This window comes from Corvus kubaryi, unplaced genomic scaffold, assembly GCF_017639235.1.
Source record: "Corvus kubaryi isolate FWS band 111438036 unplaced genomic scaffold, C.kubaryi_AGA036_p1.0 38286, whole genome shotgun sequence".
Classification (NCBI taxonomy): domain Eukaryota; kingdom Metazoa; phylum Chordata; class Aves; order Passeriformes; family Corvidae; genus Corvus; species Corvus kubaryi.
Window position 1 is genome coordinate 1 of NW_024581175.1, and position 11,458 is coordinate 11,458.

At 38.2% G+C, this 11,458-nt stretch overlaps 1 protein-coding gene across 5 annotated transcripts; it reads right to left on the bottom strand.

Annotated features, from left to right (window-relative positions):
- Positions 1–985: 985 nt before the first annotated feature.
- LOC121672148 lies at positions 986–11,452 on the bottom strand. Of its 5 annotated transcripts, none has more exons than XM_042044679.1 (7): positions 11,190–11,452; positions 9,413–9,517; positions 7,547–7,723; positions 5,807–5,968; positions 4,574–4,732; positions 3,068–3,328; positions 986–2,225 (listed from the first exon to the last, which is right to left on the bottom strand). In XM_042044679.1, exons 1-7 carry the CDS (start codon positions 11,251–11,253, stop codon positions 2,020–2,022), a joined length of 1,134 nt encoding a protein of 377 aa, XP_041900613.1. In that variant the 5' UTR covers positions 11,254–11,452; the 3' UTR covers positions 986–2,019. The 5 variants fall into 5 exon arrangements, with proteins under 5 accessions (XP_041900613.1, XP_041900614.1, XP_041900612.1 ...); XM_042044680.1 differs by having other exon boundaries at positions 3,095–3,328; positions 7,547–7,738; XM_042044678.1 differs by having other exon boundaries at positions 7,547–7,738.
- Positions 11,453–11,458: the final 6 nt, after the last annotated feature.

The following is an 11,458-nucleotide window of genomic DNA, read 5'->3' on the forward strand; positions in this document are numbered from 1 at the left end:
GAAGAGTCTGGATCTAGAGCCAAAGAAAGCTGACCAAGAGAGGCCTACTAACTTGTCTACACTACATCTCAGCAGATTATTTTTTTTAAGTGCTTTATATCATCTTTGAAAAATGCCAGAGCTTCTCCTCCACAAAACCCCTTAGAAAGGCATTCAGACATTTATTAAAATTTGTGTGCTTGGAAACCTGCTACATTTGCTCTTCCCCTGAGCACTAAGAAGAAGAAGCAAGGTTCAGCCACATTCCCTGCTGTTCTGGCTCTGGGGAGGTGCTTTCAAGTGGCAGGGAGGGATCCTCAAAAGCTCTCTACATTTCATTTTGGTAACATACTAGATTTTTTTCTCTTTATGGACAGTTATTTTTTGTGCTCCTTCAGAGGACTGACTTGTTATTCTATGGAGACTTGGACCCTTAGTGTGTTGTCTGACCACAGCTTAAACATTGCTGTAGACAAAAAGCAAGTGAAACAAAATGGTACAGTACATCAAACCATTCATTTGATCAGAGAAGGCCCTTAACAATACATTAATGAATCTTTTCCATTCCATTTCACATATATGGGGCACCATTACAAAGGAATGAACCCTTCAATAAATAAACTTTTTGACGACAGTGGCAGTGTCTTAGTGATTCCCATATACTGTGTTCTTAAAAAGCACAAGAGAAGGTAAATGAAAAAAGGGAGAGTTTTGAGAAAATGGCCTTCTGAGCCTTTTGCCAGGGCACTGACAATGCAAAGATTCAATGCAGATATTCACACTGAAAAAGACTGAAACCAGTTCTTACAGGTTTTATGTGCTCAAAACAGAAAGGTATAAAACATTTTTTCATAGTGTGTAATGTCTGCACATAAAATTAAGAAGGCAGCTTAGATTAATTAAGTGAATAGGGCCTGTGAAATGCAAGAAATGAGTTTTGGTAGGAAGACATTATTAAAAACAAATTTAGCTTTCCAATAAAATTCTGTCAAATAGATATTTTTCATTTATAGTGCTATGCCTATGTCAAAATACTATAACCAGGCAATTTTGTTAAGAGTTGAATATACTGGTTTATACAAAATTCTTGAAAAAACAATTAGCCCAAGTTCTACCTCACAATATATGAATTAATATGAATTAATTATTAAGGGAATTAGCTTTCAAGTGTTTTCTGTATAATGCTGTAAAAATATAGGTACAAAATCTTGTTTATGTACAAAGAATGTCCACAGAGCACTGGCCAAATTCTGCTATGGGGTGGTTCCACTAACTTCCAAGAAAGTGCATGAAAACAGTGTTTGGATTAGCTGAATTTGGAAAAAATCCCTTACTGTTAGGATGGTTATTTGTATGTAAACTACATTTGGGAATAAGGAAAAGTCCCTTCATTTCCTGTATTATTATCATGTGACCGTACATAAAAAAATACCAAAGGCTTTATGTAGGATAATAAGCAAACACTGTTAACTGCACTAACTTCATCAGAAGAATAACCCTTTGAAAAACAAAGCTGTTCACAAATGAAATCTCAGTTACAGCCCTGTAACAGCTACAATTAATCACTGGCAAGACACCAACAGGATATAGACCTGGTGAAAAAATGGTGTCACAGAGAATAACCTTTCTTTTGTACGTATTCAGCTAAAGTAGAGAGGTTACAGATGGGGAAAAAGTGACAGATAGTTTGGGGCTACATGGCTGTCATATGTGCCCAGCAAAAAAAGACAAAATCCTATCACAAATGTATGAACATGAGCAGGAAGTTTACACTTCTTCACCTCAATAGTTGTGTTACCATGTGCTGATAACAGAATATAAGAAAAGCTTATTTGCAAAACACTCTTTTTGGCCTTTTAGCTAATGCTTTTACCAGAAAGAGATAACCCTTCATGACATCTTACCAGCAGGTTAAAACCAGTAACAAAACCCAAAAAGAAAATCCTAATATGACAACCATTTACAATTATGCTTAGTACCCATTTTTGGACAATAGCCATTGTCCACAATAACATATTAAATTATAACCAATAAAAATGGTTATAATTCATTGTTCTTACTGGTAGTAAGAGGAGTCTGCAAGGGAATGAAACGGTCTTCAATGTCTGAAAAAACTCCAGGTTTCCCATGGACGGGGGAACCATCTGTGGTGTTTGCTTCTTCACCTTCCCTTCCAGGTGTAGTGCCAGGTGCCAGTGGCTCCTTGGTTGCTTTCTCTTGGTCAACATCATCCACGGACTCTACGACTGTCATGATGGTGGCATGATGAGGGAACACTCACAAAACCACCACCCACATCATTTCCTGGGCCACAGCAAGCCAGAAAGCACCTCCACCTTCCTCATGCAAAGCACAGAAGGAGAGAAGACATGAAAGCCTCTCCTTCTTCCACACTGTCACTGGCTTCTGAGAGACCCTTCAGCTCCACATCTATGCTCAGCATGTTGGAGCAAGATGCTGGCAACATATACAGATCCCACTGACAGATGGAAAGAGGAGACCTTTAGAAGAAGAGACTGTAGCAGCAACAACCTGACCCTGTAACTCAGGAGTGAGCAGCCTCACCTGTGTCAGTCTTGCCTGGCAATACACAGGGAAGGAGAAGTAAGAAACTGATGGCAGAATTTAAGGGATGTAATTCTTCTATGAATGCCCTGCCCTCACCACTGGGACACCACTCCCCAGCGACGGCACTGCTGCTGAGTCACAGGAGCAAGTCATCTGATGAACTACCAGAGCACCTCCACCACACCAGCCATGGGACCAAAGCATATCCAGCCTGATCCCACTGATGCACAAGAAAGGAAGACGAGGCTGGAGGTTCAGAATCACCAAAGTGCATGTCTCGCAGAACATTTAGGAGATCATGTGAAAACATGCTTCAGCAAAGGACAGAAACCACCAAGTGTACCAGCAAGGAGTCCCTTATGCCTTGTCCACAGATTCTACGGCAGATTTTTCACTGCAAGTCCACACTAAGAATAAAGATCCCCAGGATGAGAAAGATAGTGGAAGAAGTAGTTTTCAGAAGAAATAATGTCTCATTTCACACCAGACATGAGAAATGAGTATGATCCATTATTCTTACTGGTACCCATCAGAGGAGAGTCATTACCAGTTTTGGTCATACTGGCTGTGGTCCTGTGGAGGACTTCATCTCTGAGCGTATCCGTGGGATTCGTGGTGCCTTCAGTGCCCTGTCCTGGCTCATCATCCGAAGGCAGAGGTGTTTGAGTTGGCTCTTTGTGGTGGGCACCATCAGGAGAGGAAGCAACTGTTACCACAAGGTGAGGTGCCCATGCTTCCAGAGTTATGTCTTCTGGTGCCAGAACATCAGTGGAGGCTGTGACTGTTGTGATGATGGCTAAGTTAACTTCAAAAATTTTTTTTAAATGCACCTTACATATGACTCCTTCTTTATTTTAGTAATCTCTACCTTTTTATTTAATAGCCCATGTAGAGTATGCAGTGAGAAGAAAAAAAACCAAAACAAAGCCACAAGCAAAGAATATCCTCCATATATGACAGACTCTTTTTGGGTTGTCTGTCCCTTCACTAATACTCACAATGCAGCCTAAAATATTAGTTTTGAAAATACCTAGTAAACACTGTTTAGAAGGGAGAAAACAGCAATATTATTTTCAGCATAAGTATAAGAATTCCTGTTGTTACACAGGAATTAGATTAGAATTACTTAATTTAAAACATTTGAACAAATTGCTAAATTATGCTTGGGTTTTCATATTTGCAGCTGATCTGTCAAACCTCATAAAGTTTGAAATCAGTGAACTGGGAAACTTTACAGAATCTCTTTCATATTTAGAAAACATGAGTAGGTGATAGAGAATACAACTATATTTTAATCCACAAGTATTTATAATCCACACAATCTATACTTTTCACAGCTCTCTGGTGAATCCTAAATGTTGAGGATTAAATAATCCAGATGAAAATGGATTTTGAAGGAAAAAAGCTAAAGGATAACTGCTAATTTTTCCTTAAAATTTCTTCTTTAGAAAATGCAGGAAGAAAAGATACAAGAATTTCCAAACAACTACAGTGTCATAAAAATACATCTTATTTTGCTAAATAAAAAAGCAGTATTTTGAATGAGGATAATTTTAAATGGATAACATGCCGAGTTTAGAAATTTAAGTTAGAACCTTGCAGAACTACATGAACAAACTCCAGTAAATTATTTCAAATTTTACAATATTAAGAGAATATGTTTAAATATTAAGACCAGGAACGACCAGATATGAAAACCAAACATTTACACTACCAGCCACTTCCAAAAAGCAACTGCTTTCTCAGTTAAAAATAAACCTGAGAAAAGTCAGGGGACATAAGAAACAGGGCACACAAGAAAAAACATATCCTTAAACAGACAGGAATTCTTGTTGGGATATTCACATGCAACAAAATCATAAAAACCTTTGCACTGCAATTTCACAACAAGAATGCACACTTTGAAGATGAGAAAGACAGGGAAAGAAGTCAGTTTCAGAAGAAATAATGTCTCATTTCACACCAGACATGAGAAATGAGTACAATCCATTATTTTTACTGGTACCCGTCGGAGGAGAGTCATTACCAGTTTCAGTCATACTGGCTGTGGTCCTGTGGAGGACTTCATCCCAGGGGGCATCTGTGGGATTCGTGATGCCTTCAGTGCTCTTTTCTGATGCATTATCCGAAGGCAGAAGTGGTTGAGTTGGGTCTTTGTGGTAGGCACCATCAGGAGAGGCAACAGCTGTTATGATGGTTCAATAACAGATGGTTTAAACACAGATTATTTAATAGCTGTGAATTCCATGTGTGTGCTGCTATGGCCTTCCCATTTCCATCCCATCCAAGCCTCCTGTTCCCCTTAAAACACTGTTACCCTTTTCACAAAAAGGGCAGAGAAGTGAGACCTTGTGTCCTGTACATCATCACTGCTCCCCAAGGACAGTAGACACAGGGAAAGACACAGAGGCAGCAGTCAGAAGGATTCCCTGACCTGCATCCCAGGCTAGCTACAGAGTCTCAGCTTCCTAGACACTGTCACTTGCTGTTACAGTGTGTTTTACATTACAGGTATCAATACAGAGAGGAAAGAACACATGAAGGCCTCTGCTTCTTCCTCCACACTGTCACTGGCTTCTGAGCGACCCTTCAGCTCCACATCTACGCTCAGCATGATGGAGCAAGATGTTGGCAACATACACAGATCCCAGTGACGGAGAGGGGAGACCTCCAGAAGAAGAGATTATACCATGTTTTTTTTAACTTTATTTTGATGTTATGAATACTGTGTTATATGAGACTGCATTATGATGCTGTGTCATGCCAGTTCTATAGATTACTGTCTCTCATTATTCTATGAATGAACCAGAGGGATAAATATTTTGGTAAAGTCCATGAAAAGAACACTCTTTTGCCAGATGAATATTCACAAATTAAATGGATTAACTTCTTGATGTACAAATATACATGAATATTAATTCCACTTTATGATAAAGACAGTCTGGCAGCAGCAAATAATATAACTTATGTAACAAGCTGGATGCAGTTTCACAGCTATGCTTCATTAAGGAAGGGAAAGCCCTAGAAGTGGTGTTGGCAAGTAAAGAACAAATGTTTTATATGGAGCTAAAATTGAAATCTTCTGTCTCACCACCATCCAGACAGAGCACAGAGAAAATGAATCACTCTACAGTTTATGTCATTATTTTAAGAGATCAGTAATTACTCCTCTCTACAAGTTAATGCAATATCTTTCCAGGAGAGGCCATCTGAGAGACAGAAGTGATGCAACACACATAACAGACATTATTACTAGTACCTGTAGTGGAAGACTCTCTTTCATGATTGTTCTCTGTGGAAGGGATAACTCTATCCGTTATAGCAGGCTGTGTGGCATAATCCTTTCCCTTGTCCCAGCCTGGATACACCAACGGGTCTTGCTCTGAGTCGTTCTGTTTGGCCCCGTGGCTGGGGACCACAGCTGTTATGATGATGGTGAAGCAATTATGAACTCAGTATACAAAGATCCATTTCTCATATTATTCTCCTCTTCGGTTCTTGTCTCTATGACAGGCCTCGCTCACAATGTCTACTACATTTAATGGCAAAGAGAAGTAAAGTAGATTTGCTTCTCATCCTGGTTTATATTTAGAAAAGCTACCTACTGTCATCAGTAGGGCCAACTCCTTCCTCAAACTGAGCATATGCTTTTCAGAATCAAGGTGCCTTACTGTTTTTCAAAAGAATTTCTCTGAATCTTGCTGTTGACTTCGTATTGTTGAATATCAAACCAATATTCACTGATGCAGGATTGAAAACCTCAAATGCATCAGTAACTGCAAGGATATGACCCATCAGTAGTATTTTAATTGCAGAATTTGACTGTGTTGACTATATCCAATTTTTTCCCCTCAAAATTTCACTGTTTCATTAGTTGCAGAATCTCCAAGAAAATAAACAAGGAAGTATGACAAAGGGGAATGTTAGCTCATGCTTCAGATTTGTGAATGGTGCACACAATAAATGAGACAGCATTCAACTGGAGAATATTTGATATTGCAGTTATTTGGAAAAACACTATCCATTATCAATGAACCTGTAGTTTTTATTAGACAGTCACAGCAAAAGAGTACCCAAATCTTGTAAGAAGCATAACCCTTTTTAACCCCTTCAACCCAGTAAGGGGGGAAAAAGAAAAAGGCAATAAACTTGCCACAACTGAGTGCGAGTCACAATTTTAATTGCAATTAGGCCATTATGTATTGCTACAGTAGTGTAGTATAACAAGTTGTCAGAGATCTGTACTTGATAATCCTCAAGAGCAGATGATGACTGTGGTGCATTCACTGCTGGCAGTGCTTAATACAGCACAACTGCCATTTACTCATAAGTTTGGTACGCTCACAGGATCAGAAATTAAAATATGTCAATTTTCAGTTACCAGATTTATAGTATAATTTGATCTTTTATGCTTCAATTGATTCAAACAATGAGAGAGAGAAGCCTCTCTCTTATTCAACATTATGCTTTGTTTTCTTTCCTTCATCACTAGTATCATCCTGCCATAGTTCAAAAGTAGGATGGATGAGTAGACATTTTAGGTAATTTTTTTTAGATGTAGCTGCCATTAACAAAAACTGGGAAAAAAAAATCCCAGGTCCAATAATGACTTGCAACAAGGGAGTGAACACAGTTCCCAAAGGAGTGAAAAATGCAGCACATATAATTATTTTTCCACTTAGACCTTCTCTGTTTCCTACAGACAAAACCCTGGTAGATATCTTGTTGAAAGCTTGCATGACACGCAACACAAAACGCAGGAGACAGTTATAGAATTAACCTACTAATAGTCTTGACCTACAAAACAAGTAGAAGAGAAACATCCAGGAAGAAGTCTGAAGAATAGACTAATTAAAAAAAAAAATTAGTATCAGAATTGCTCAGGTTTATTCACAGAACCATGTTACGGCCTCAGAATGCAAAAACATTAGTAAAAAATCCTAAAACTAAATCTTTAGAAAACCCTGGAAATTTACTAAAACGTGACCTGTAATATTACCTGTAGAAGTTTCCTTTCCAAAATAACTTCCACCTGCAGTAGTAAATTCATGTTGTTCAATACTGCCAGTGGTACTTGCAGGATTTTGTTCTTGACTGATCCCTCCAGAATGAACGCTGTGAAATAGTGGATGCTGGGTTGCTCCGTGACGTTTTTCATTTTCACTTGTAACTAGTGCTGATAAGATGATGATTGAATCAATAATGACCAAAATACCCAACATCAGTCACATTATCCTTATCATCATGGCCCACATAACAAGGGTGTTTGGCTTTTGTGTTTTGGCTTTTTCTTGTCATTGTTGCATTTGATGTGAAATGAAAGATGAAAGAAAACAAAAGTCCTTTGGAAACCTTATCACACAAAAGCATCACCAGGAGCAGCAGAAGATTTAAGTGCACTAGAAAGGATCCCAGTGACCAGTGGAAGATAAAAGACATCCAAGAAGCAGAAGAGCTCATAGAAACAACAGCTTGCATCTCTATTTCATATTTATTAATACTAACTTAACTGTTGAGTTTGTGAATTCTGGGTTTTTAAAGTGAAAAAGCTGATGAGCTTTTCTCTTTTGAGTTAGTATCTCAATAGCACAATTACAAAGCTGGCTCTAAGGAAATTGTAATTTCTTCTGAGATTGGATGAATGAAATAAGTAGATTCATATAAGTAGATAAGTATACTTATTTTGAACTCTGTATTAATTAAAGATCTTACCAATAAAATTAATTCATTGCTTGCTCTAACTTTCTGTTGTTTATACAGCAGAAGATGCAGTCAGAAATCACCTGAAGCACCACCACCATAAGAGATGTTCTAACGAAGGTTTGGAAAAGACACATCAATAACCCTAACATGAGCATTAGAACTCAGCTGGAAATACATCTGCCTTACGTATCAAACATTTTGAAGAGTGGTATATTAAAAGTAAAGCTGAGGTCCTTAATCAGAACATGATTAAATGCAAAGAATGAGCTGGACCTGTTATATATGTCATAAATCACCAGACAGAGAAACTTGCTATTTCCCAAGAAGAGAAAAACTGGAGAAATATTTATCTTCACATTCAGGCAAGGAAATATTCATAAAGAGAGCACTCATGCAAATGTAATTCATTATTTTTAAATTAAATGTAATACTTACATACTATCTTACCAAAAAAAGAGTTAATATTAATCAATGTATGAATACAACTGATCTACCAATACTTCACCACCAAAAAAAGTTATTACAAAACTACTTCTGCGTGATTACAGAACCTGTTCTAATGCCAATTATATAAACTTCTGCTGTTCAAAGCAATCTCAGAATCAGAAGGACATGGCAAAAATAGCTTGAAAAGGCACTCTGTAAGCCTTTGCCTACAGAGGATTTTAGAATTCAACGTTTTGGTATCTCAGTTGGCTACTGGCACTAACACTGGTAGCAGAATGATCACATTCATATGGAGGTAGTATATTATCCTTTTAGGACAGTCTCTGTATTTGAAACATTAGCTCCCTTTTTTGTCTTCAGATTTTACAATAGAAATTTTAAGTGGGAAAAGGGATTTTTTTTTCTCACTGAGGTGGGTCACCGAAAGCCCAAGTCTGCTCAGTTTTATTGCACACTACTGGCAGGGCAAACTTAAAAATACTAGAGATGTGGGGAAAAGTGGCAAGAAATTAACTTTGGATGCATAAGATAGACTTGGAGTGACAGGTGAATGTTACAGATGCCACCTTTGACGGCTCTAGTACAAATAATGTAAAGGTATTACACTGAACTACTAAGTGTAGTTAGGAATTACAACCAGCTGCACCACGAGTGTCATACTTCACCGAATTATATCAGAAATCTGAGTATTATCTGAAATGCTTGATTGCTTTACCCCTGCTAGCAGAGCTAGGATACTGCTCCTCTTCGTCTGCAAAGGTGGGGTTCCAACGATCTTGTGTGGTGATTTCCAGAAGTGTTTCGTGTTGTGAGTCCACAGCTGTTGGGACAATGGAGGATTCAATGCTGACTATGCTCTAAATCTACTGTCCGTGTGTGCCATAAAGATGACGGAAAATGGGAATTCTTGCATAGCCTAGATATAGTCTCTCTACTCTTCTTATCAAATCCCTTCACATCAAACCAGTTCTTTTCTTTGCATTGGACAGATGCAAAGTTTCCCAAGAAAAATGGGGAAAACAACCATCAGAAGAATAATGTATAGTAGAAGTAATGCAAAACCATTAGAGCAGCTGAAGACACTTAAACTCACATTTTAAGAATATGCTGAGCCTAAGGAATATGGCAGATGTCCCAATACATGTTAAACATGTTTGCTAAGTACTCAAGAAGTACCCACGAAGTACAATGTTAGAATACCCATGACTGAGCAAAAAAGCAATGGTCAGCAAAAAAACGACAACCACCAAGTAGCCAATATTAGTCAAGAAAGTTATAACACGATTAAAAAGATAAAACAGAACTTCCACAAGAGTCTACGACCAGAGACTGAATACACTTTCACCCATGGAACATGCAGACACCACTAGGCCATCAAAGGTATGGAATGCAGTACACCTGTGGGACAAGTTACAAATGCAGAGTCTTAAAGATAAATAAACACCAGAACTATCCAAAGCAGAGGAAGAAAAATAAAAAGTCACAAATGTGCCAAAGCAAGATGAATTGCTGATTTTGCATTTTCTACTAAAAATGGAAAACACTGCTGAAAAAACGTAAATACTGCACTATCTTCAGAAAAATAAAATGCTCATGAAGAGTGACTGCTGAGTAAATAAGAGCACAGACAACAGACATATTAAGATGTACTTAAATAAAATCACAGAAATAGATCAGATTAATATATTTGTAAAAATAAGAGCATTAGAGTATAGTCATTCATAGCAACATCTATGCTAAAAAAAACCCCAGGGCTGGGGCCATTCCCTGGTCATAGAGCCAAGTAGCAGACTGTGTACTTCAGCGACACACAGCATTTAGTTTTGACCTTCATATGTGGCCTTTTTTTGGTTTCTAGACAAAATTATTTCAGGTACGGACGGCTTTTGAATTAAAAAAGAGTTATCAGATGGTCACGGTGGGATTATTCATACCAGGAAAATAAGGCTATGTAATAACTGGATCATGCCTAGACACCTGAGGTCACAAAACAAATGAGATGATGTTAAAAGACTGCATGGGAAGAGTGTAGAAGGTAGCAAATATGAGACTGTTTTGTGGACACTTCCCTATGAAAAAGGTACTTGGGGTTTGGTGTTCCCAAATAGTACCTGAGCATCTTCCACAGACAGGAAGTCTGCTATTGAATAGCTGTAGGATATAGAACATGAACTAGAATTATTTTAACACTTAAAAAAAATTGATACAATGAAAGATAAACTTTTTCTTCTTGGAAAATCATGAGTAAATGCAAATATTTGAATAAGCATAAAACTGAGGTACTAATTTTAAGTAGTAAAAGAAGAGGCATTATTTTAATCATATGGACCTCAGATAATTTTCAAGTCACAAAAGAGACATTTCTGAAGGGAACAGCAGATGAGAAGGCCATCCAATTTTCAAACAATATATGTGCAGCAAAGGAGGAGGAACACCAGGTAGGACAGGAAAAAGCAGAAAGAAACCATCCAAAGACAGTGGAAGTTCCTTACTCGTACTCAGAGCAGTCTCATCCTTGGCCACACTCCTGACTGGAAACACTGTGGGGTTCATCATCTCCTCGGAAGAGTCTTCATCATCTGAATCACTGCCACTGGAGGTCACATCTGCTGTGATGGTGTTAAATCTGCCATGAAGCCCTAACCAACAAGGCCTTCTGCTGCCACCAGTTCAGCTCTCCTGTCTCCTCTACTCACAGCCTTACAATCACAGAAGAGAATTTACTGCCCCGTCCTTCCCAGGAGCCGTATCTCCTTCTGGC

Excerpts from the sequence above, each read along its gene's own strand:
- LOC121672148 (XM_042044678.1), bottom strand. The coding sequence starts at position 11,253 with ATGATGAACCCCACAGTGTTTCCAGTCAGGAGTGTGGCCAAGGATGAG. Across the intron at positions 5,969-7,546 it reads TGGAAAGGAAACTTCTACAG|CTGTGGTCCCCAGCCACGGG; the intron begins GTAATATTACAG and ends TCATCATAACAG. Across the intron at positions 3,329-4,573 it reads AGCCAGTATGACTGAAACTG|TCACAGCCTCCACTGATGTT; the intron begins GTAATGACTCTC and ends TCATCACAACAG.